The sequence below is a fragment of the Peromyscus eremicus genome, chromosome 14, assembly GCF_949786415.1.
Source record: "Peromyscus eremicus chromosome 14, PerEre_H2_v1, whole genome shotgun sequence".
Classification (NCBI taxonomy): Eukaryota; Metazoa; Chordata; class Mammalia; order Rodentia; family Cricetidae; genus Peromyscus; species Peromyscus eremicus.
In genome coordinates, this window is record NC_081430.1 from 68,567,517 (window position 1) to 68,594,697 (window position 27,181).

Sequence of the window (27,181 nt, forward strand, 5' to 3'; positions counted from 1 at the left end):
GTGATGGGCACGCCGGGGCCCTTTCTGCCCCAGAACACCACGGCGATCCCTCCGCTCGCCCCACCACCTTGCGCTTTCCCGCGGGGCCCCACGCCGCAGTCACCGCTGGCGTCATGCGCCCTGGGGACCGACGCACTTCCCTCTTCCTCGCTCCGCCTCCCGCCGAGCTCGGGGGCCCGACCATGCGCACTGAGGGGCTGGGGGCGGCGCGCGCGCCCGGCAGGCTGCTGGTGCGCATGAGCGGGGCGGCCGCCCGAGCGGAAGTGGAGCTGCGGCGGGGAGGAGGCGGGGGAGGGCGCGCTCGCGCTCGCGCTCGCGCTCGCGCTCGGGGCTGTGCGAGCGAGCGGCTGACATGGCGCACTTGGGGCGTCTCCTGGTTCCCCTGGCAGCCCTGGCCCTGTTGCTCTGGGCGGTCCCTGGGGCCCACGGGCGGCGGAGCAACGTGCGCGTCCTCACCGATGAGAACTGGACCTCGCTGCTGGAAGGAGAGTGGATGATAGAATTGTAAGTGCGCGGCGGTTGTCTGGGTAGGTCTGGTGGTGGCCTCGGCCGTCCCCGTCCCCCCCACCTGGAGCTGGGCACCTGACTGGCCCGGCTTCCTCGGGCAGGTCTCGGGGTCCCAGCCTCTGCCACCACCACCCCCCCCCCCCAGCTCCAGGATCGTTTCTTACTCGGGAATATTAGTTTTCTGTCTTAGCGTGCACCCGAGCTTCGTCGTTGCTAGGCACTGTGGCGCGATTAAAGGATTACGTGCCACATGGATTTCTCTAGAACAGCCTAGCGAGTTGGAGGGTGCGAGTGGGTGGAGTGGAGGTCTTGATTAGTTCTGTAGACTATTTTAGTGATCTTTTATAGACACCTAGACTTTAAAACCTCCAAATTTTACAGAAGATGATGGTGAACAAAATTTCGCGTTTTAAGCTGTCATTAGGAAATCGTTGTATTTATCTCTTTGTAATGTTTGAATTTGGGGCTCTTTTTTTTTATTTTGTGGGTTCTTTTTTATTGTAAACGCCGAATAGATTGAAATTTATTTTAAAATCGTTACTTCTTTTCCCCGCCCCCTCCTTGCATCCATTCATTTCGTTTTGATCCGAATTTCATTTTCCTTTGGGCGTGCGCTTTTGCAATTTAGAGAATGGCCTGAATTGTGACTTGTAGACCTTTAAAGTGGTATTGCGTAGGCTTTAGTGTGGTTATTAATAGGCCCTTATTATTCGAATAATAATGACGTGTCTTGTGTGATGATTCTATTCAATAATGTCCGTTCTGCTGCTGTAGGATATAAACTGCCTTTGGCTTTTGTTTTAGATGATAAATTGATGCTGTGGTTAATTGGCAGTGTTACTGGTAGATGACATTGTTGATACTGGCAAAAGCACCATTATTGAATATTAACGGTTTACTGGGCACTACTAAGTATCTTTACATACATTTGTGTAATTAATCTACATATTCCTTAGAGCAGTTAACCACCACCACCACCCCTAATCTCCTGCTTTACAGAAAAATAGATTGGTTTGTTCAGATGTTGCTATAGTGGCTTTGTTGGGCCTTGAGTAAATACGCAGGCACTTGTTAGCAACCGTTTAGAAAAGATCCTGGTGTATTCCTATATTGTGGTTATATTTAGGGTTGCTTGTTACGGAAAAGGTGTAAAGAGAGAGAGAGAGAGAGAGAGAGAGAGAGAGAGAGAGAGAGAGAGAGAGAGAGAGAGAGAGAGAAGGTGGAAGTGGGCATTTTGGGGGGCGGGGAGATCAGTAACCTGAGTCCTAGAACAAGGACATGTCTAAAACATTTTTGTGGCGGGTGAGAGTGGGGAAATGTTTAGTGAATTGACAGTCTGTTCTCACCGAAGTGAATTTGCAGGAAAGGAACTGGAACCAGTGCTGCCTGTTTCCCATCATTGTCATGAATGACTTACATCGTGCCCATAAGCTGTTTAGTGTTACAGCAGTAGTAGTTACAAATTCATATGTAAAATATGTACTCAGACGTTACAAACATTTTAAACTTTTAGTTATATGTAGAATATAAACTCAAATATTACAAACATTTTAAACTTTGTCGCAGTGTAAATGTAATATCGAGAAAAGGTATAAAGGGGAACAAAACTAGCATAATGTTGAATATGAGATAAGACGTTGATCTGAAATTACAATATCTAGTGCTTCCCTTCTCCTTGGCCAAAATTTGGGGATTTAAAGCTCTTTGAAAGCATTAAGAAACAACACACTTAAAGAGAAAGGATCCAGGTAATGGTCCTAACTATCTATATGTAATTAGTGAATTGTTTTCTGTAAATCCACACTGATGAGCTTTATTATAGAGATGCTTTCATTGTAATTTTACTGTTAAAGAGTTTAACTTTTATATGTAACACTAGTTTGTCTTGTCTTGCATGCCTGTCTTAGAAGCTTGATTTTCCTAAAACAGCTTGTGAAATTGCACAAGTGTTTTACTAAGTGGAGGCTTCATTCTTACTGGATCTGTAAGCTAAAGTAAATTCAGTATGCAGTGAAGTGGAAAATAACAATCTAAGGAAAAACTTGGACCTGGAACGATAGTGAAGTGATTGGAGTGCCAGTGTCCTTGGCCATTGAGTTTGTCAGCTCGGGGGTCTTTGGACACAGGCTGACATGGTGAAGTCCAGTAGTTTGTCTCCTTAGTGTTTGTGTGAGAGTTAGGTTTGGAGTAATATTTGTACATAAGAACACAGGTCTCTAGCTTCGTTTGTTATGAATGAACCTGCCTTCCTGGGGCAATCCCTGGTGGTAATCCTTCCCATTCGATTCTGTACCTGGTTGCAGCTTGCACAGCCCAGGTACTTCCTATTTTTCCAATACCTTGCTCCTTGACCCTGCTTGTAAAATTACTGAACTTAGTGACCTTAAAAAAAAAAAAAAAACAGCCGGGCGGTGGTGGCGCACGCCTTTAATCCCAGCACTCGGGAGGCAGAGCCAGGTGGATCTCTGTGAGTTCGAGGCCAACCTGGGCTACCAAGTGAGTCCCAGGAAAGGCGCAAAGCTACACAGAGAAACCCTGTCTCGAAAAACCAAAAAAAAAAAAACCAAAAAAAAAAAAAACAAAAAAAAAAACAAAAAAAAAAACAAAGGCCTTGAATTTTCTCATTGCCATGTTTTAATAGAAAAAGCCCAAGGTTTTGAAAGTTGTTAACATGTTTTAAGGCTCTTGTGTATTTCAGAATTCATTCTAAGGCTCACTATTTTTTTTTTTAATGTGGTTTTGGTTCATGAGTTCGGCATTTCTTGATGTCCACACTGCCAGGCTCATACTTTCAACTCTTTACATCTGCATAAATTTCCCAGTTTGTTTCCTTGGTTAACACAGTAGCCCATGCAGGGCTTGAACTCATAATCCTCCTGCCTCAGCTTCCCAAGTTGGGATTACAGGTATGAGCCAGCCTCATGGATCATTTTCTGTGTTAGAAGTATAAAGATTCTTCAAAAGTTATGCTTCAAATGTCCTTCACAGTGATGCCATTAAAGTCCTTAGCTTTTTAAATCTTTAACCGTGTCTTGTAGTTACGCTCCCTGGTGTCCTGCTTGTCAGAATCTCCAGCCGGAATGGGAAAGTTTTGCTGAATGGGGAGAAGACCTCGAGGTCAAAGTCGCAAAAGTAGATGTCACCGAGCAGACAGGTACTGGAAGTCTGGCTGGCTCTGTGTCTTTGCTAACGCTGTTGATTGTATTTTCACACACGGTTAATAATACATGTCAGCTGCTGTTATGATTGCCTGTCACAGTGTGATAACATTTCCCATTTTTAGCAACATCAAAACTACCTTTGTTCTTGAAGACAGATGCATTTCGGTTTGAGACCTTAAGATGGTTTTTCCTTGGCTGGTCACAGCTAGTCAGTCACACTGGGGTATAAATAATTCCTTGGTTACTTAACTATTCACAAGTAACCAGTATTCAGGCCTCACAAACCTTTGAGTTAACTTATACCCTTTAAAGTTGCTTTAACAGCTAAATAATTTAGAATCAATCTTAAGTAAGCAACTGTCCCTAACAAAACTCTGTGGTGTGTTCTTTGTCACTTTTAGGACTGAGTGGACGCTTTATCATAACTGCTCTTCCTTCTATTTATCAGTAAGTATTTGGAGGTTCTCAGTCATGGAGAGGATGCCTCATAGTGTAAGAGAGCAGTAGGCCTCTGACTTGGATTATGGTTGAAGAGCTGAGGTAATCTCATTATATTCAGCAAGGACTTTAGAGAGCTCAGTTTGGTTTTAAGGGTACCCTAAGTCTTGTAGATAGACAGTAAATAACTGATCAATAAAACAATCCCTGTTCTCGGAGATTTGTAATTGCTTTAGAAAGTGATATTCTCATGAAATGGTGGGGTCTTCTTCAATATAGTCAGTAAACCATGAGCCCACAGTCATAATGAGTCCTATAGGAAGCTGGGTGATAGAGAGAAGCCACACTGGCCAGAGCAGTTTCTTGAGAACATGAGGATTAAATGAAAACCTGGGAGTAGAATTTTCACGAATTCAGAGTGAGTGTTCTTTTCTGAGTAATCTCAAACAGGAGGAACAATCTATTAAGACAACTGTACAGCCGGGGGGATGCTGAGTGATTGTGTGAGTTAGAATGGCTTGGCTCTGCCAAGCCTGACTTTATTTCCCAAACTAAGCTGGAGGGAGACAATCTCTACTCTGTTTACGTGACCTGTGCCTCGGTATAACTAGCTGGTAGCTAAGTACCAGGAAGTACTTCTTTCCTCATTTAAAGTTACAGTAACAAACTGAATCTTCTCTTTTTTTAAACTTAAAAAAACCCTCATCCCTACTTTGTATATAAAAATCAACAAGATTGACAAACTCTTAGCCAGATTTAACTAAAAGACAGAAGATTAATAAAGTAATAAAAATTAGAGATGAAAATTAATAAAATTAGAGATGAAAAGTGTCTTTACCTTGATGTAAGGTGGGACACTGTTGACACCTAAAGATGTAGGAGCTGAGAGAATTGGCACCTGTTACAGAATGCTAGACACTGAGAATGTGAGGGTGGGTAGAGGAAAGAGTGCAGATGTGACCTGTCACAACTGCTGTACCAGATGCCTCCAGCAATTTCACTTAGAATGACTGAGATGATTCAATTAGGACTCAGAGAACTAGAGAAAAACTCAGAATTGTAACTTAAAGGTTAAAAAACTTGATACTATATATCAAGCACTGTGCAAGTAACTTCCTGTAGGAATTCCTTTAACATGTGTATTAAAGGGGATTTTCTACTTGTAGTGTTTCATGATTTTTGTTATTTGAAAGAATAAAATCTTTTATTTTATTTTTTTAGAGCACAGTGATATTCTTTTTTTTAAAAGATTTATTTATTTATTATGTATATAGTGTTCTGTCTGCATGTATGCCTGCAGGCCAGAAGAGGGCGCAAGATCTCATTGTAGATGGTTGTGAGCCACCATGTGGTTGCTGGGAACTGAACTCAGGACCTCTGGAAGAGCAGTCAGTAGTGCTCTTAACCTCTGAGCCATCTCCCCAGCCCGAAAGAATAAAATCTTAAAGCTTATGATTTTGTATGTTTGGGGCTCTGACGCCATCAGTATGTAGTGATCTGTTTTGCTGGTGGTTTTGAAGGTTAGGATTGATGGTAAAACACGGTTAGTTCTCGCTGCAGCTAACACCTAGTTCTGCTCTTTAGCTGTAAAGATGGCGAGTTTAGGCGTTATCTGGGCCCAAGGACTAAGAAGGACTTCATAAACTTCATCAGTGAGAAGGAATGGAAGAGTGTGGAGCCTGTGTCCTCATGGTTTGGTCCAAGTTCTGTTCTGTGAGTATGAGGACTTTCTTACTTCAGAATTAATTGCAGATAGTTGTATTTTATGTGAGTAAATCATGCATACTGTTTCTTGGGTTCTTAGGGTTTATTTATTCAGATATATGTTTGCTATGACCTTTAAAGCAGATGCCTTTATTCTTGTGATCTGGGATTAGGGTTTGCATAGGATCACTTTGAATGCCTTCTTCAGAATTTTTTAACTTTGATTTAGTTATATCTGTCATTGAGAACCTGATCCTTTAGAAACTGAGTGGTATAATGGGTAAGACTGTTGCTCGATCATAATTTTAATGGGAGTGAGTGCTCAGTCACATACTTGGTTAACGTGAAGTGACTGTTTGGGTGGTTATCCCTCATATCGTGTATGAATAGGATGTCTAATCAGTGAATGATGCGAGTGCATACATAACTAGGATTTAGATACATTCGCCATAGCAGTTAGGATGGAGAATGGCCAGCATGTTTCCTGCTGCACTGGGGAGACTTGGCAGTATGGGCTTTGCTGAGGCTGTCATGGCCCCATCTTGGTATAACTAAATTTCTCCTTGAACCCCATACTTGACAGCAGAAGTGGGGAGTTGGATACTAACTGTAAGAACACAATGCTGCTGTGGATTCTGGGAACAGGGGAAGAAACCAGGCCTTGTGCTGTTTGGAAGTACAAGTGCATCCTTCCCTTTTTTGTCTCTGGTCATCCTTCAGCCATCAGAACCCGCCCACTGGGCAACCGTGCTCAGGCTGGTCACAGAACCTGGAAGTACTGGTGCAGAGAACTTAGTGCAGACTGCAGGGAGGCTTTATGTTTCAGTTCACTTTGGTTTTTGCCATGGGCTTGCTGTGTATCCCAGGCTGGCCTCCAACTTGATTCTCCTGCCCTGGCCTCCCAAGTGCCGAGATTGCAAGTGTAAACCACCACACCTGCTTGGCCTTTGAAACAACACAAGCAGCAGCAGGAGAGTGCTTCTTTCTCTGTGCTGAACTTCAGAAGCAGCTCGAGGATCTCAGGATCCCTCCTCACTCTAGCAGAGGAATCTGCTTGCTTTTAGTTTCTCTGAATCGTCAGTGCAGCAGGCTACCCTTTTTATTGGTAGAATGAATAGGGAGGCACTCCCAGTTCAGCAGGGCTGCTCATCTTGGCAGTTTGGCCGTCGGGTTAGATGGAGCTAGCTGTAGGCTTTGGTGTGAAGAAGCCTGGATGGAGCTAGCTGTAGGCTTTGGTGTGAAGAAGGCCTGGATGGAGCTAGCTGTAGGCTTTGGTGTGAAGAAGGCCTGGAGGGAGCTAGCTGTAGGCTTTGGTGTGAAGAAGGCCTGGATGGAGCTAGCTGTAGGCTTTGGTGTGATGAAGCCCTGGGTGGAGCTAGCTATAAGCTTTGGTATGAAGAAGCCCTGGAGGGAGCTAGCTGTAGGCTTTGGTGTGAAGAAGCCTGGATGGAGCTAGCTGTAGGCTTTGGTGTGAAGAAGCCTGGATGGAGCTAGCTGTAGGCTTTGGTGTGAAGAAGGCCTGGAGGGAGCTAGCTGTAGGCTTTGGTGTGAAGAAGCCTGGAGGGAGCTAGCTGTAGGCTTTGGTGTGAAGAGGGCCTGCGCAGCACCAGCTGTACTTGTAGGAAACTAGTTGTAGACTCAACAAACACTTTGTTTTTAATCTTAGTTTAAAACAAAACAAAAACCCTACTCTTCCAAACCACCTGCATCTAACAGTGTGCGAGCAGTTGTTTACTTTACATGATGGCTTAGTGTTTATTTCCTACATTGGTATTTATACCTCATTAAAGACTTGATTGATTAATATCAGCAAGGAAGTCTGTCCTTTTAGAGACTTGAGAGTAGGAGGTACGGTGTATGCACACAGACAAAGCTGTATGTCTGTTCAACTTTTCAACCCTCTGTCTTTTAGGATGACTACCATGTCAGCACTCTTTCAGCTCTCTGTATTCATCAGGGTATGGATTAAGCTTTTTCTACCTTACCCATTTCTAACACTGGTTTTTAATGAGCAGGATTCTAGCTGACTTCTCTCTATTGCAGACTAGCCACAGCTACCTTGTTCACGACCTTGGCTTTCCAGCGTGGATCTCATACTTGGTCTTTGCCTTTGCCACTGTGCTTTCAGGACTCATGTTGGGACTTGTAAGTACTTCGTTTTTAGAGTGCTAAGAAAATCCTTGAAAACATGACAGTATTGTTAATATTAGTTGTGTTGCATGTCGTACATTTAGATTTCTGCTTTATTTTGCAGCTTTTGATATTTGTGGCAGATTGCTTTTGCCCTTCCAAAAGGCGCAAACCACAGCAACAGCCTACAAGTAAGTGTGTGCACGTGCATGTGTGGTCCCGGGGCTTGACTCTTAAGGCTGCGTGCATGCTAGGCAGGCACTGCATTGAGCTACATCCACTACACAACCTAAACGTGCAGCGTTTTTCATTGCTGTAGATACAGTCACAGGCTGATTAAATGTGGAATGATGATCCTTGCCCGCTATGGCCAAAAGGGAAAGTGAGAGATTCATATTTCATGTAAAATGATAGCTCTGGATCTGGGAACATTGTCATAATCCAGAGAATGTTGGAACTTGTAGTTACTTCATAACAGTGGCCTCACCACTTTATTTGAAACTTTTACTATATCCATGGATCCATTTTTTTTTTTTAAAGTTAAAATATTTTCCACTTTTGACACCATTCATTAGGATAGTGGCCATATTAGAAGATTTCTTTGTATCTAACTAATTGTCTTTTTTTTTTTTTTTTTCTTTTTCTGGTACAGTAGTAGGGATGTTGATAAGTGTTAGTTGGTATTGATGGTAGCCTATGCTACAGAATTAGTTTATATAATTAGAAACATTTTTTGCTTCCTAATGTAATTTCCTGCCACCACTTTTAATCTTGGAAAGTCCGAGTTGTTCAGTTCACTTGGTGTGCACTGAATTCTTTCCAGTTAGTGTGTAAGGCGAACATCGAAGGCCAAGGCTTCAGTCCTAGAATTGAGGAAATTCTGCTGCATCCACGGTGTAAAGCTGGCTTCTTGACACCTGCTCTATTTTAGACACATAATTTTGCTTGTGATGGGCTGTCTTTTACATCTACAAAGTCGAATAAAGCTGAATGGTCAGCAGGGTGGTACTTGTTGCCAGTAGTACTGTCCCCATCACACGTGACACCCCAAAAATGTCTCCAGCTGTTCTTTGAGGGGACAGAATCATTCCGGGTAGGAGACCGATGTTGTAAACTGTAGTGCTCACTGAAATCCCATGGATATGACATAGGACAGGATGTAGCGCTGAGCATGAAGAGGCATGCCAGGTTGCCAGCACTGAGTTTCTTCCCACAGTTTGCTGTGTTTGTGACCCTCCCTGTGATGGCCAGTTGTCTAGGACTGGAGCAGTCTAGGGTCACTGGATACAGTGACCTTTGGCCCAGCCCTAGCTTCTGCATCTGTCTCTATAACACAGTGTACTTTGAACTTAATTAGCGTCTAGCCCTCTAAAAGTAGAAAAGATAGACATGGGTGTGTGAGATTCCTGCATTTTGTTGTTCGTAATTATACCTCAGTAAATTACACAGGGAGGGTGGGAAAGAGAGTCACAGTTTCGAGAAAATCTCTCTGGGAGCTGAAAAGGGATAATGCTGAAGTTTTGGTATACTTGCAGACCGAAAAATGAACATAAGTTGTTACAGAATGGTTCTGTCTTAATGCAGTATATTTTACAGTTTTTATGTTCATTACATTGACATTGATTCATTAATTTTGGGTTAGTTATGAACACATAGATAATTAGAATTAATTTGGTAAATGAATCTTTATAGTAACTGCTTTGTTCTTTTTGGAAATCCTTGTATCTTGATTTTACTCTAAAGCAAATTTAGTACGTTAACAAAAGCACATTTCTGATCTTTAAGAAAAACCATCACCGGAAGTTTCTCAACCTCAGAAAAAAGTGGAGGAGAAACGAGAGGCTGCTGAAGAAGTTGCTTCAGAAGAGGGAACAGAAAATAAAGAGGGAGCAAGCCAAGACACTCTGGAGAGTAGCATAAGACAGCGCTGTGTGGGCCCGCCACTGGCCACAGATAAATCCTAATTTTTACAGATGTCTTAATATTATGGTTTTGACCAAACAGAAGATTGCTACCATTTCTCTGTTTTCAAGTGAACTGTGACTTGCTTGTATATATAGTCTAGGTTGTCATTAGGTTGGACAGTTCATTCAGAAAATAAAAGTTAGGCATAACAGTTTGAAATATGATTTAAGAATATTATGATGTTTTAAAGTTGTTTAATTTCAGAAGATCCTGGTGCCAAGCAGTAAGATTTGTGTTTATATTTAATGATCTGTTTTGTGGAGAATCAAAACTGCCTTTCCCAAGATTTGCATTACTGGGGTATTTAAGACAATTACTTTAGAGAGAAAGATTTCTCATTTCACATCATTTTTCTCAGTTTCACTGTGTGAAAAAAGGAACATATTTCCCATAACTGGGAACGTTGCCCATTGTTTCAAGATGTCTACTTCATTGATAACGCTGCGCTTAGGTAGAGTCCAAAATTTCCTCATAGATTTTGGATTATACAGCTAACAGAACTACCTTACTTTATAGCTTTCATTTCTACACATACATATATTTAGGATATGCTGCTGATTAAAGAAGTCTTTATAAGTCTGTGATATTGTATTAATTCTTAAGGTTGATGGCCTGTTTTGGTCTCTTGTTCACTATATGATTTTTATTTGCCATGGGTTACATTTTTAAGTCGGATAAAATTAACAGTATCACTGTTGTGCTTTCTGTGGGTAAACAGTACTTTCCTATTGTTTTAAGTTGAAGTTTACTGAGAGAACATCAAATTGAACTGTTTACTTGAAAATGTACAAATTTGGCTAAACATTCCAGATTTTAAATTACTATAGTTAAGTGGTCTTCAAGTTTTCTTTGCTTTTCTCTTTTTAATGTGAAGGTGAAATTTTCTGATTTTTAAAATTTGATGTGGAAAAGCTTTGGTATTTTATATTTTGGAAATTCAGAGCTTAATTTGATGTAAAATGAAGTCTGCATTCTACTTGAGAAACATCTACTACTGTGTGTTTTTCGCATATCTGTCTTCTACAGATTCTTGATGGATTTTATAGTCAGTATATTGCTTTGTGTTTGAAAATTGTAACATTGTTATGTTTAAAGACAAATTTTGTATTGTATTGTTCTTGTCTGCTAGTACTGTGCATCTCACAAATGGAAATCAGCAAGATGGACTACATCCATTTTCATCATACAGCAGGGAAGGGGATTATGAGGGCGCTCTTGATGTCAGGAAGGGGAAAGCAGACCAGGTTCTCGGAATGAGTCATCCAGCCTTTGTGGAAAGGTGGTTTCTGTGACGCCCCCTCCCCCACGTTCTCTGTGAACTCCTTAGCCTTGCTGTGCTGTGTTGTGACGTGCAACAGCTTCCTTCTAGGCCTCTCCTTTATGATATTAAATGTTCTGCTGTCGGAGTTGGGATATGTAGTTTGTGGTGGCTTAGAAAAACATTCTAAGCACAAAATAAATGTTTCTAAGCACTTCAATAATGTTGGAGAAAAGTATGATTTCTATTGGTTTCTTTTCAGTCTCCTGTGGCCCAGGCTGGCCAAGAGTGACAGAAGGAATGATCGGTCCTCTTGCCCCTAGTGGCCGAGTAGTAGGATTACAGGAGTGCACTATCTCCAGTGCCCGCCTGCATGCTAGCCCAGCACTCCACCCCTGAGCTCAGCCTCTAGCCCAGCAGGGACGCTAGGCCCATGTTGGAGAAGTATGCCTGATCACTTGCCACTCAACAGTGCTTCAGGTCTTGGATAGACATGTCCCTCCACGTGGACCTACATGTAGATCACTTTAGGACAATAATACTCCATAATCAAACATTATTTTTAGTGTGTCTGTTGTATCTGATGTTGTCAGGTTTTTAATTAGAAAATGCTTTATTATATAGAAAATTAAAAGTATCCTGAATTAAAATGTTGATGTTCTCATAACCATATTTCATGATTCTCTAAGATTGTCACAATAGACATTTAATACCACCAGTGTACAGAAATACATAGGTTAATTTACAAATGATTCTAGAATGAATATTGTGGTGCAGGTAATGTACTAGAGAATTCTGGCCCATCTCCATCTGTACCTCTTCACCAAAATGCTGTAAAATTGGTCTTTACCGGAACATGCAGTGTTCGGCCATATACGGTTTAATGATCGCTCAGCATGACTGGAGAAAAGATGGACAGGTTTATCTAACATCTGCCTCCCGAGCACAGCCTGCCTGGTGGAGCTTTCTGAGATTTTTCTTATATCTGTGTGGTCCTTGTAACTACCATGTACCACAAGCGAGCATCTTTCAAGAGAACAGTTTTGGGGTTACAGCAGAAGCAGGTAGAATGCTCTGGTTAATCTTGTCCTTTTTGTCACGGACAACTGAAAATTGAGCAACCCATTGTGGTTGGGTTTTTTTGTTTGTTTTTTAAATCTTACTTCTCCATAGCAACAAATGCTTTTCTACCATCATTAATTGGGAGTTGCAGTCGGCAGTAAATGGTGCGTTCAAAAGTAGTTGTTCTCATCGGTTAACCTTTTTTTTTTTTTTAATCAAGTTGTTAACTTTTACCAATTAAAGATGAAGTCTGAGGTGGAGAGGTGGCTCAGTGGTTAAGAGCCTTGCTAAGGACCAGTTGGTTTCTCTGCACCTACCGATGTGGGTCAGCTCACAACTGCCTATAACTCCAGCCCAGGGGATGCAACGCTGCTGTTCCCCCTGGGCCCACACTCATGTACACATAACAAAAAAAAGGATCAAAAATCTCAACATTTTCAGATAACAAAACAATTTAAAAACTGTAAAGGTGTGTTGAGAAAAGCCAGGCTCTTTTAAGAAAGCTGTCCTTATAAGAAGGCTTCTTGGATTTAAAAAAAAAAAAAAAAAAAAAAAATCCCGTTCCGCAGACACTGCGGTTAGGGAGCAAAATGCAAGCACTTAGGTCTTGGATGCCAATCTTCCTATTGTTGAATTTCACACTTGGATATATTGACTACACTGGGTCCTGGTAAAATGGCTTCCATTTACTCAGTCCTGAGAGCGTGGGGATCTGCTGTCGTGTGCCATCTTGTGGTTTAGTTTTCTGCCTTAGTAACCGAAGTCGAGGGCGTGCTGATGGTGAGGCATTTATTGACCTTGGGTCTCATCCTGAATTCCCTTATCCTCTTGCCTGTCACCCTTATTAGGCTGTCTTTGGTGAGGAGGGCCCCTGAGGCATTGGGGCTTGCAACCCCGCACACTGTATGTTCTACCTTACCTTACTGAGGGTGGGGACTGGAGGGTGATGGTGATGGCAGTGCCACATCCCGGGTGTCATGGTAACGGTCTTGGCTGCCACTCAGCTGCTCAGGGTGTGCTACAGTCTGCATAAACACTTGTTCTTCCAAATCTATTTCATATGTGTGTGCATGTTTGTATGTGGGTGCGCACGTATGTGTGGACGTGTGTATGTTCATATGCTAGGGATCTCGGAAATCACCCTCCATAACCCAACCGGATTCTCTGTGGCAGGTTCTCAATGGAGCCTGGAGTTGTTGATGTGAGTCCTGCACATTGAGGACCCTGGGCCTGCCTTGTGAGGTTGGACTTTCAGAAGCCACTGGCCCACCCAGCATTTCCGTGACTTCTGGGGAGCCGACCTCCAGGTTTCACACATGCATGAAAGCAATTTAATGGCTGCCCCAGCTCCACACAGCCCCACAGCATAACTGCTGCAAGGGTTGTTTTAATGTGTGTGGGTGTTCTGCTTGCTTGCATGGCTATGTGTACATGTGTACCTGGTGCCCACAGAGGCCAGAAAAGACAGTCAGATCCCTTGGACCTGGAGTTCAAGAGGTTTGTGAGCCACCATGTGGTACTGGGATTTGAAATGCTGCCCTCTGGAAGAGTGTTTATTGTTTTTTTTTTCTTTTCCGGTGATTAATAGAAGATTTATTTATGCAAGAATAGTCATCCTTGCCAAACTTAATAGGAGATCTTTAAAGTTTGGTCCAATTTTCCTTCCTGGATAAGTCTTTCTTTTTTGTCCCTGTCTGTTTTGAAAACATAAAACCAGAAGATGTGGGGCCCAAATGCCGCCACAGCTCCTAAAAGTGAGTTCTTGGGAATGGGTCTGAAATTAGGATAAACATTTGTTGATCTTGCATAGGTCAACAAATCAAGGCAGGATCTTCGATTCGAGTTTGGGGTTGTTGTACTGAAGCAGATTTCCCGTTTAAGTCGGGCCCTAATGTCAAGTGCTCACCTGTGCCTTTTGGGTCTCCAGAGACACAGGGAGAGTGGCCAGGGGCGCACTTGGAACCCGACATGTTAGCTCCCTCAACACATCTGCCTGAAAGAGTGTTCTTAACCACTGTACAATCTCTCCAACCCCGAGATTGCATAATCTTTGATGTAAATTTTTTAGTTGAATGTCCTTCTAAATATAAATAATTGTGTCTGGCAGGTTTTGTATTTATTTTGAAACTTAACATTCCTAGAATTCCAATGCCATAAGAATGAAAATACCTCTTTAACACACAAGTGCACACACACCCAGACATATAGGCACATATACACACAGTCCTTAGTTCCTGAACCCTTGTAATTTCCTCAGTGACAAGGATTGCAGCAGCATCTTTTGTTAAAACATTTGGTCTTTTCCTACTTTATGATACAGGAACTTCTAGGCCCTTTGAATCACTGGAAGTGAGTGGTGAGGGTGTGTATTGATATAGATAGGTGAAGGCTGAGAACAGCCCCCGCTAGGGTATGGGCTCATTTCTAGAGCAGCATAGGGAACGGGTGGTTGTGCTCTACCCCTGAAGCACCACCCCAGTAGGCAGCAGGTAACTGGTGGTACCTGCCCTCCTGGGGGCATGGCTGAGGGGGACCCCTTAAGACCTGGGATGTCTCGTGCCCTTTGATGTTAGTGCAGGTGACTTGAAAATTAACTCTACTTTATGTTCTCACTTCAAGATTTTAATCAAGTTTGGCCAGAATTTGTCATTGCATCCCTTAAGAGAGGGTGATACTTTGAGGAGAGGGGATGACTTATCACAATAATCAATGATACAGGTCTCTCTGCCCAAGTGTATCTGTATCTAACCTGTGTTCTATCTTAGATGGCCAGCTACAGCCACAATGAGCTACAGCACATGGCCAGACTCAGGACACAACAATGGCGACTCCTTCACCTGCTGTAAAAGCCTGTCCTTCCATCAGGCACTCTGACTTCCCACAATCTCCAAATGACACCCACAGGGTCCTCATGCTCATGAGTCATGTTACATGGGAGCCTATCTGAATGCAAAAACAGTGCAACTAACTCCCCAAAAACATCCTCATGCCAGAAGCTGGACAGTTGATCTCCAAAGAGAGAGCCAGGCTAATTCAGACAAAGGTTTAACGCTTTTCATGCTTATCCACTGAACTTTCCAACATTCTGAATAACTACAGAGAATGCACAGTGGCCCCATGGCCATGTGTGCCCAGCAATCCCCAGTGTTGTGCGTCAGTCACGTTTTATACCCACCACCCCGTCATGAGAAACTCTGGAAACCTGGTGGTTGAGAGACTGCAGCTCCTGCACAGGGGAAGCATGGACTTGACAGAGTCCTAGGTCAGAGCAGGCTAACAGAACGAGCTCCCAACACTGCATAAATTGCAAGTGCATGTGGACAGTAGGCCTGAAACATATCTAGACAGAACGATTATTCACAAACACAGTTATTCAGGTGGAAGGCCCATTGAGTATAGGACAAGTAAAAGCAGGTGCTCCTAGGATTCTCACATCTTATTCTGGGCTCTGTCTGCAATTCATTCTATTGTGACTCATGAATGCTGTGTATTTATTCACTATCGATCTATATATTTTCGTACTGTTCCCTCTAAAACTAAGGGCCACTGGCCTTGCAGGCTAACACTCAGCTAACAACCCGCTACCCACCACAAGCTGAAAGATGAGTGGTGCAGAGGTAAATTAGGAAACGAGATATGGTTACATTTGGAGTCAGATGCAAGGGGCAGAAAATGGTACCTTGCAGGTGAGTGCCAGCGATAAACCGTGATGCCTATGGAGAATCTGAGATGCTGAGGCGAAGTGTGAGTTCAGACATTTGAGATGAGGAAGCAGCACTGTCAACTGTGTGCCTCCTCTCAAGGATGAAGTGACCTCAGAAAAGATGGAGGGCTGCCACAAGATGTACGTGATTCCCATGGAGGTGTCTCTGTGAAACACTTCCAGCTACTTTCCCAAGTCTATGTGTTTCCAAGGACACTTGACACAGTTTGGGAGAGAATAAGTATGGACCAAGCTGGGAGGTAACTGAGGCCAGGATGCCCTTTGTGATTCTCGAATGAAGTGAGGTGAGGCCTCTGAACTCACAGGTACATCTCTGCTGCAGTAACATCAGTTTCTTGCCTGAGGGCAACACAGAGTCCACCAAGGAGGGTTGGGATTTGAAGCAGGCCAAGTGTCTGGGTAAGTTTGGGCTGTTTTCTGGGACAGATGCTACCTGAAATTCATCGTGTGAGTGACTCAGTCAGTGTGGGGCACTTCTTCATTGAGGCCTTAAATGGGGAGAATGAAACATAGCAAGGTCCTTGAAGTGTTCCTGCCTGAGGACAGATCCTCCTAAGAACTAGAAAGATCAGGGATCAGACATCTCACAGCAGTGGGACTGGTCCCTCGAGACCACAGGGAGAGACACCCTTCGTCTCACCAGAGAGAGAGGCCTTCGGATGAAGCTGTACAGGTGTCTCGACCAGGACTCAGCATCCAGCAAAGGTAATGGAGAAGGATCCGTTCCTGTTTGGCCACATTAGACCATCACTCATGGCTTCTCCAGGGAAAGTAGGAAAAGCACCCAGGGACTGCCATCTGCTCTTCCTTGAGGACTCCAGTCCCTGAAGTAGCAATGTTTTCACTTGTACTCAACTGTCACAATATGGAAACAAACATTAACGTCACTATCAGAGAAAACGCCATGAAAGCACTCTGCCCTCTAATTCTGTAACCATGGACATTTGCACTTTGTATGTGTGCTCATGTGTGTGCTTCTGTCTGCAGGTCCATGTCATACGTGTGAAAGTACTTATAGGGGGACACTGAATGCTGTCACATATCTTCCCTACCAATATATATCATTGTTATATGAAGCAGGGTAATTTTATGTTCAGGCTTTGTTAATAAGATGAACTCACCACAGGGAAAGCCTTCCACAGTGCTGGGACGGAGTGTTCAGTACAATTTGGGAAAACATAGTTGTTCCTCATGCTACACTCAGGCACAGAGAAATAAACTGGACAGAGGTGTGGTCAAGCCTCTGTTGCTTCATGTAATAGCTCATTGCCAAGGTAAAGGCTGTGGTGTTGATGTGAGGGAACTCAGTATCTACTGGGGTGGGCTGGGATTCAGAGTTGCTTTCAGGTACGCAGTGAGGTTTGGGCTATGTGGTGGGAAAAATACATAGATTCCTGGGATGAAGGCCTAAGTAAACAGTGTGTTATACTGAAAAGTAGGAGGGTGTAATGTATGAGGCACAATGTGGTCCTTGAGGTGACCTTTAACAGGACCTGTGCTATAGCAGTAGAAAAAGTTGCAGTATCAGTGGGATGTGTGCCAAGAAATTGCCAAAATGAGGACTCAGGGAGATGACACCCACAACTCACCAGACAATGAGGCCAAGGGATGGCCACACCCAGTCTGTACTGCAGACTGGTACAGGGTGAAGTTCTGCTGTTGTGCTGTTCTACGGTGAGTGACATTTCAGAAGTCATTGATTTCCATTGCAGAACCAGGTAGAGAAGTTTTATGACATCTTGCTTTCTGGGCAATCCTACTTCAAGCTGTGTTTAATGTGGTGAAGGAACAGGTTGTGGGACAGTTTTATCAATCAGTTTGGTACCCAGAACTCAGCAGATGGCACACTCCAAATTTCATGATGAGAGACCCTTGCTGATAGCCAGAGCATCAGAAATGATAGACCAAGAATTACACTTTGCACATGGGGCTGAATATGCATACCACATCCCCACTGGATTTGCTCTTCCCAGGGGTAAAGTTCCCTAGAGGAAGAGGAGGCATGGATCTGAGTTTCTTCCCTTAAAATGGTCATAAAAGTCACCTTTGGATACTTCCCATAAGTACTAGCCCAAAATATACCTATGTTCCTGGACAGCCTCTGAGATTTCCCAAACAGTGAGCCTGGCCTCTGTGGCCTCACATGAAGGTCACTATCATTGTGATATGCCCTATATCTAAGGGCAGCAGAGTCAGAGTAGGCAAGGAGAATGCGGGCAGGGATGCATTTCAGGTAAGTGACACAGAAAATTCCTTAGGTGAAGAAGTGATCTCACACCAGTGTATGTAGTTGGCAGGGGGACTTCTGGAAGGGGGTTTTGAAGGCACAATTCAGTGTCTTAGGGGCTTTTGATGGATGAGACAGATGTGATCTTCAGAAGAATTGCAATTCAAGGACCAGAAAGAGATCCTCACAGAGCATGGACGTGCATGACATTCAGAGACAAGACACCTTATTCAAATCAGGGAAAGAGGCCTTGTGAATATTTGCACAGCCTCCAGTGCCTTAGCATGGCATCCTCTAGACACACAGAGAGCTACCCTCTATTGTAACTACCTGTGATATTCCTTCATAGGAGGGTACCACAGGAAGAAAATGCAGCATGATATCATATTGGGACTCTCTTGTGGGTCTCCCAACTTAGAAGCATCAGTCATTCCGTATGAGTTCATGGGCACTCCCCACCACAGGACCAGCAGCTGTGTAACAAGAAGGGCTTTTCCAACTCTTTGTTCCCTATAGATTTCATCTTTCTATTTGTGTAATGTAAAGTTATATCATCTGGATGGTGGGCTATAGATGTCTGTGTCTGTGCATGTTTCCCTGAGGACAGGTCAATGACATGCCATGAAAGAACACCAATATTATCCTCTATAATTATCCACAAGTCTATTGTTTTGTTTTTTTCTGTTTTTTCAGAAATGCTGACCATATATGAACACTAATGTAAAAGTATGTTTTGACCTACAAGAACTCAGAATGATCCACTACATCAGCTGTAAAGAAACTAATGTGTTTGACCCTGAGGATGGAGAGACCCTCAGTGGTAAGATATGTAGACATGTCCCAGCAGCTCAAATGAAAGAGGCCTTGAGCACTTAAAAAAATAGTGTGAGTGGGCCTGAGCCTGACCCTGAAAGGCCAAGCAGAATGCAAAAACAATGTGGTGCTGAACAATTCCTAACAATGAAGAATATTGTTATATTTGACACAGGCCCAAAATGAGGAGAGATGTGGGCCTGGGCCTACCCTTAAACCCAAAGAGTCCCAGGCCAAAAGAAGAAGAAATGTGCCAGGCAGTGGTGGCACACACCTCCAATCCCAGCACTCAGGAGGCAGAGCCAGATGGATCTTTTTGAGTTCGAGGCCAGCCTGATCTACAAAGCGAGATCCAGAAAAGGTGCCAAAGCTACACAGAGAAACCCTGTCTCCAAAAAACAAACAAAAGAAAAGAAGAGAAAAGAAAAGAAAAAGAAATGTGGGCCTAGAACTATCACTAACTCTAAAGAGGCCTGGGCCCAAAAAAGAGATGTGGGCCAAGGACAACCCATGATCCTGAAGAGACCTGGGCCCAAACAAGAACAGATATTGGCCTGGGACTTCTGATTCTGAACAGACCTGGGCCCAAACAAAAGACATATGCTGTGTGGATGTCTTTCTGTATGCTATGAATATGTGTTGCTCTGATTGGTTGATAAATAAAATGCTAATTGGTCAGTAGCCAGGCAGGATAAGCAGAGAGGAGAATTCTGGGAACAGGAAGGCTGAGCATTAGATGCCAGCATGCCATTCAGGGAGCAGCATGTAATGGCACACAGGTAAAGCCATGGAACATGTGGCAACATATAGATTAACGGAAAGGGACTGTAAGAGCTAGTCAGTGGTAGGCCTGAGCTGATGGCCAAGCAGTTAATTAATATAAGTCTCTGAGCAGCTGTAGGCTGGGTGGGACACAGAAAAATACTCAGCTACAGACATGTGGGCCTGGGGTTACACTTAAACCTGAAGAGTCCCAGGCCAAAAAAAAAAGAAATGTGGGCCTAGGCCTACGCATGATTCTGAAGAGACCTTGGCCCAAACAAGAAGGCATGTGGGCCTGGGCCTACTCTTTAACCTGAAGAGTCCCAGGCCAAAAGAAAAAGAAATATGGGCCTAGACCTGTCCATAAGCCTAAAGAGGCCTGGGCCTAAACAAGAAGAGATGTGGGCCTGGGCCTACACTAACACTAAAGAGTCCTGACTGACTCTGCCTCCCCCTCCCCCGCCCCCAATGCTGGGATTAAAGGCATGTGCCACCACTGCCTGACTCTGATGATATTTTATAAGTAAAACTTCATTGTAAATAACTCACAATTTTTTAAAAAATTATATAATGAGATTGATCAGACCCAAAGTCTATATATGCCAGTGAACTTCTGTACAGTTAGAATAGTCATTCTGAAGCTGTAGACCTTCATATTGGAATTCACACTTCCCTCTCAATTACAATTCCATGCACTTTCAACTACAAAAAATGAAAAAAAAAATCCATGAGGTTAAAACTAGAAAAACAATTAGCTTTCTGTCCTCTTTGATGGCGTGTGTCCATTACCTGATGTCATCCCTCCTCAGCACCGTTTCCTCTTGGTCCTTCTCCTTTCTACAGGTTATACTGGACCCACGTGTGCACACATACACATGGCTATGATCTGATATGTGGGAGAACATGCTTTTTTTTCTTTCTGAGATGGTGGAACCTTGCTTAATACATACTTAAAGTCTATCCATCTTCCTGAGAACTTTGTGGTTTCATTTTCCTTTAGTGCTGACTGACTAGTATTCTTTGTTATAAACATCAGATTTTCCTGTTCGTTCATCTGCTGATGGACAGCTGGGTTGATTCTATGTCCTTGCTCTACTGAATCAATGAGCGATAAACATGGGGGCGCAAGTATCCTTGTGATAGGGTGTGGAATTCTCTGGGTACATGCCTAGGGGTGAAATCGTTGGGTCTTGTGGTACCCTGACGTAGCAGACAATTTGAAACAGTACAAGAATTCATATGGAATCACCAGAGACCACAAACAGTCAATGCAATTCTAAGGAGTAAGAACACTGCTGGATACCTGATCTCAAATTAACACTGCAGAGCTATAGTGATAAAGGCAGCCCTGTCCTGGCATAAGAATAAACAGATAAACCAATGGGATAGAATAGGTGGCCCAAAAATAAAATAACAAAGCTGTGCCCACTTAATTTTTGACAAAAGAGGCCGAGGCGTACATTGGAAGGAAAGGTAGCCTAGCCAACACATGGTGCTGGGGAAACTGGCCATCCACCTATAAAGAATAAAATTAGACTCTTACCTTTCACCTTCCATAAAAAAATCAGTTCAAAGTGACCAGAGATCTTAGTTTAAAACCTGGAATGCTGAAATTTCCAGAAAACATAGAAAGTCTAGTCAAGACATTAGGGTCGGCAGGAACTTCCAAATAGAACTTCAACAGCTCAGGAACTAGCCCCAAGAATCAGCAGGTGGGATGGCATGGATATAAAAAGTTTCTGTTCAGCAAAGGAAACGATCAGCAGGACACACGGACAGCCCCCGGCACGGGAGAACATCTGACCAGCCACTCTTCAGACAAGGGGCTGACAGCCAGCGTTTACAAGGGACTGCAGAAATTAAACACCAAGGAAATAAAACTACCAGTTAACAAATGGGCCAATGAATCAAATAGCCATTTTTCAAAGAAAGAAACACAAATGGCCAATAACTAGTTTAAAGGGTGTTCAATATCCCTAGCCATTAGAGAAATACAAATTAAAACTACTTTGAGACACCACCTTATCTCAGTCAGAATGGTTGTAATCAAAAGCCCTGACAACAAATGTTGGAGAGGACGTGGAGAGGGAATCCTTGTTCGCTGCTGGTGATGGTGCTAATATCGGCATCTTCACAGACGCCAATATGAAATCTGGGAGACTGATTCAGTTCCGTGTCCTGAGTCTCTTGATGGAAGGGTTTGTCCAGCCTGAGTGGCATACTATAGCTATTTGTTTTTGCTCTGTCTTCCTACCTCTAAAGCCTCTTGTAAAGTAAGCTGAGAAAGCCTGAGGGAGAAAAAAGAAAGCAGCCAGAATTTCCCGCGAGTAGTTAGGCATCATTTCTCAGATCAGAGCTTGCCTTTACTCCTTCCACTGAGTTATATAACCTGTTCTCGGAGAGCTATTGGTGAATCAAACAGATCTTGGGTGGTATTGGGGACCAGAACCAGGGCAAGTTTTAATTTATCAAGCTAACAAAGCCCTGTCTGGCTTGCAGTGGGTAGCCAACAGGCGTTTGTATTACTAATCCAGTCACCAGTGGCTAGTCTGCTTTCTGTCCAAATTTCCCTACTTGGGTTGTCAAATACTTTGCTATGATATGGGGTCACCTATGAAGAATGTTCTGGTCCAGGCAATGGAACATACAGTGCCAAGAGTATTAATTAGGTGACTGTGAGACAAAAGAGGGCTGATGCATTTTACCTGTCAAATTGGACAGCGGAGGATGGCCTTTAACAACATGCTTGCACTGTAGGTCTGGGGCATAGTTTTGACAGAGACAGGAGCCTCTTTTTCAAGATAAGTTGATAGAGGATTTTAGATTCTTAGCTATCCTTGTGTTGTAAGCCACTGAAAGTCTAATAGGATGACTGTTTCCAGTCCACCAATAAACAAACAAACAAATCAATAAAATTACTTGATCTCTTTACAAGGAAACGGAACCAATAGAAACCGGGTACAGGGCCAACAGTCAGTTTTGTGTGCTTTAGCTGGACAATGAAGAAATAAGGGAATGTGCTCAGACAGATAGACAGACAAGTTCCTGGTTTGAAGTTGTGTAAGGTTTGTGATGAATAATTTTAAGGAAAGGCTACTCATGTCTGTTGATGTTAAGACAAGAGATCCTGCCTAAGTTTTTTCAAATATTGGCCCTGTACACTAACATTTGGAATCTGGGATTGGACATACTATTTCTAGATGCTTGGGCAGGTCTGTTACAAGGTGAAAACTGTGATATCCCACAGTGGATTATTAGAATAATTAGAATGAAAATTAGCCCAGAGAAAGTTCGGGATCTCTGAGAGCTTCGCTAAGTTGAGATTTAGAATTTCGTTTTCCTCTGCTTTCCCTGGATGTTGGGGGAGCACTGTGGAGAGACAACTTACTGAGTATTCCCACTTTATAGAAGCACCAAATAAAATGGATATCTCTGTCACTGGAGAGAAGTTTGAATCCTCCAGCTTGGGGACATCAGTATTTTTTCTAAGGCAGGGAGCCCTTGCTTCCTGGGGAGGAAAAGCTTTGTTCTCTGCTGAGAATAAAGGAAAAGGTCAGAGCACATTGGAACTCAAGTGCAGAATGTGCTTCTGTGAAACCCCTTTGTAGGTGCGAAAAGAGGCCAGCGTTTGGGGTTAGCAGTTTTAGTAGTTTCTCACCAGAGACCATCCAGCATAGTGGCCCATTCTCTTTCTTTTGTGACTTCATCTAAGACTTTCACCACATTCCATGCTGAAAGTTGCCGAAGGTCACCCTCATGCGGATTGCATCCGGGCCTCCCCCAGTAACCCTCTTCTGAGTCCTGATCTGATCGTTGACATTCTTCAGTGGCCATTTTGAACCTCTCCAAAGCTTTGCTCTCTGGAGATCTCCTAGTACTAGGATCTTAGCAGAGAAGGTGTATCTTACATGGTGACCAGCCTGGCATTTTGTGCATCCTTTGGAATGAGTTCTGGCCTTTATGCTGCTCACCCACCTCAGGATGTATTGGCACACTTAATTGTCCATTAGTCTGCCACCTGATGTCAGATTGAGAACCCAACCAGAGCCAAAGCATTCTGAAAGGGACCGCCTTGAGAGTGCATCTGCTACAAATGGACACATTAACTCTTACCTACACCTGGCTAACAAGCTCTACTGAGAGCCATGATTTCTGCTGTCTAGGGCCATTTTGCTTCATGTCATATCCTCTTATCCACTCTGACATTTTCCCACTTATGTCTTTAAAATTTGGCCTGACCAGTAAGCTGAACTTGGGCTTTTCCATTCAGCTGTGGTATAGCCCCTTCGCGGTCAGTCCTCAGTCACCAGTTTCTCCTTCAGGTAATGGCAGAATGTCAGCATCTCAGGTGTGACAACAGTGAGCAGAAATGTGTGAAAGACTAACAGGACCCCACATCAGGCTAATCTACAGTGTGCAACACAGGTTTAGAAGTGACGCTAGACCAGGACCGCAGTATGATTTCAGTATGAGGTCAGAGGTTTCCACAAGACAGATTGTCTAAGCCCTTGGCTTCTAGTGTTTCTTAGGAAGCTGAGTCAAAACATTTAAGCTTGTCCAGAATTTTCTTACATTAGCAGGCAGAAAGATGTATGATAACCAAGAAATCCAAGAATCAGATGCTGAAGAGCTCAGCCCGACTGTTTTGGCATAAACCAGCCATTTTGATAGCAAATGAGTAACTAGTTCTATTTTGGTTACACTTAATTTACCAAACTTATGGGGGACAATGGCTTAGAATGGCAGTTATCTTCTTTTACTGAAGAAGTCAGTCCTTTAGTGCTTACTGTGATTACTGATATATTCAGTTATTTCTACATCCTATAGTGTACTTTCTAAGTGTCCTGATTGTTGTATTTAATTTGCAGCCTATTAGTTACTTTTTGCTGTTGCAAAATATCTGACAAACAGAGCCTAAGGAGCGAGGGACTTATTGGGGTTTGTGGTTTCATGATTGGTGGGAGCGTCTTCACGTCATAGCACGTAGAAGTAGAGAGAGAGGAGTAGACTGGGTACCAGGCATAGCCTTCACAAGTATACCCCAGGTGACCAACTTGTTTCAACCAGGCCCCATCTCCCTAACGTTTCCAAACTTCCCTAAAGACCTCTAGGAACCAAATCCCCACATGAGCCTGTAGTGGGCATTTGCATTCAAACACTGAAGAATTTTTAGCTAACTTTTTTTTTAAAATTATAAATGCTCAGCTGACAGATTAGGCTTGTTTCCAGCCAGCTCTTACAACTTAAATTAACCCATGTCTATTCATCTATGTGCTGCCCTGAGGCTCATTTACCTCACTTGTGAGCTTCCCATGTTGCTTCTCCCGAGTCTGACTCACGACTCCTCTTTAGCTAACTTTTTAAATTTTATTTTTCTGATTTTCCTAAAGGTTCTTACCAGTCTGCTTAACAAATTCTACTGTTGCCAGCCCTCCAAATATATTCCGTGATTTTATTGTTGTCTTACCCAGTCAGTAGAGTTCAGATTTATCTCCATCTTTTTTGTTCACCTTGCTTGTCTTTATTTCTTCTATCACAGCCCTTTGGGGGCTTGTTTTACTTCTTGTAACGGATCCTCTGACTCTTAGAAGCCAGTCTAAACTGATTTCTTTCTGGATGATTTGTGGTTTTCACTCTGGCTGCTGTTGGACTCTGTCCCCCAGCCCCTTTCCTTTCTAGTCTGAGTAAAACCTGTTTAAGTCTTTTAGGGTTCTGCAGGGCTTTTTGATCTGAGGATTTTTGTCAACTTTCAGTTGAGGAAAATTTTGGTCCTTATGTAATTGAATATCGTCTCTTCCTATCTTCTGTTTCTTTCTTCTGGCCTTACTAGAACGATGGTAAACATTCCTCTCTGCCCTCCATTTCTATTCAATCCCTTCATAACTTTCTCTTCTCTTTACTTCACTCTGAGTAATTTCTTCAGAACTATTTTCAAATTTATTAATTCCTTCTTCAACCACACCGCTTCTGTTTTACCTTCTCTACTTCGGACTTCAGTGGCATATTTGAAACTTCCAGGCACTCTATGAGATGAGCCCATTCACGCTTTGAGTGCGAGCTTCTCGCATTTAAACTGGGAACTGAGTCCCTCACATCCTTCTTTTTCTGCCGTCATTGTCTCTGGTGCTGGTTTCTGCTCAGCTCTGTCAGTCATGGTGATTCGTATCATCCTGTGTGTCTGGGACATTGACCCACAGTTCCCATTTACTCATGTGTAAATCCGCCGAGGCCCGAATTGCAGGTGTGCCCGTCTACTTCAGGTGTGCCCCCTAGAATTTGCACTCACGTCTACCAGTCATGTGGCAGTGTTCTGAATTTCACCCCCAAGAATAGGCAGAGTTTTGTCCTTGAGTACAGGCCAAGGTGAAATGGGCACATTTTCCTGTAGTGGGATCTCAGCACCGGTGAGTGTGAGGTTCTCATCTGACTCTCCCTCCAGGTCCCTACATCTTTCTCCAGCAGCTAAAGGCCCACCCAGCAGCTCCATGGACAGCTGTCACTTCTTGGCCTCTGGAGAGGGTCTCAAATGTCTATTCATTATTTTATAGAGGTTTTTAAACAATTACTCAGATTGTTTGGGTGTGTCTATCATAGGAGTTTTTCAAGTTTTCCCTCTTACTAAAGTACCTGGAGCAGACATACTCTCTTGATATAATGGGTTCATATTTTAACAAGCTTCCTTCCCTTTAATTTAGTATTTTGTGAACATAGAATATGAACAAAGCTTTTATTGTAGAAGATTACTCTTCCATTACATCAGGGAATCTGTATACTGAAGCATAAGGACAATGATGTCACAAACACAGAAAGAGTTTAAAGAGTTAAATATGGCTCTCTCTTTGACTAGCAAACATTACTAAGTCAACTGAGCGTTTGTGTTCCTGCTTTGCACTCAATTAACTATTAGCTGTAACTAATACATTATTTTTTTAGTGAAAATGCAAAATATGAAGTATTATGAAAATATAAATGCAGGGGTTTTTACTTCTGTATATACTTTTGATAAAGTTAGCCCTTACATGTCCTGTGTTGGTGTGTCCAGCCCATGGCCTGTGAGCCACATGTGTCCCAGGATAGCTGTGAATGTGGTCCAACATATTGTAGATGTATAATGTGAGAAGGTTGGACATCCCTGTAGAGAGTGACTTTTCCCAGAAGAGGAATTGTAGTAGAAATGCTTGAGAGCTGCCTTCTGAAGATCTCAGATAAAAACTTATGGTATATAACACAGGGCAATTAATTTGGTAAAGTTAATTAACAGAGTTCATTAATTTAGTAAAAAGTAATTGTTCTTTTATCTTGGAAAAGGTACATCTGTAATTAGTTTTATTGCTGAGAGAGGATTGATGCTTAAGAAAAATTTAATTCAATTGGCAAGATGTGAGCCTTGTTTATTTGTAAAGAACAGTAGAGCTAGGGTTCTGAACTGT

The 27,181-nt window shown here is 43.0% G+C and overlaps 1 protein-coding gene across 1 annotated transcript; it reads left to right on the forward strand.

The window, feature by feature from the left end:
• Positions 1-334: 334 nt before the first annotated feature.
• Tmx1 (thioredoxin related transmembrane protein 1) lies at positions 335-11,401 on the forward strand. The gene is made up of 8 exons (XM_059279380.1): positions 335-504; positions 3,546-3,661; positions 4,070-4,115; positions 5,691-5,819; positions 7,723-7,768; positions 7,854-7,955; positions 8,065-8,131; positions 9,726-11,401. Exons 1-8 carry the CDS (start codon positions 353-355, stop codon positions 9,902-9,904), a joined length of 837 nt encoding a protein of 278 aa, XP_059135363.1. The 5' UTR covers positions 335-352; the 3' UTR covers positions 9,905-11,401.
• Positions 11,402-27,181: the final 15,780 nt, after the last annotated feature.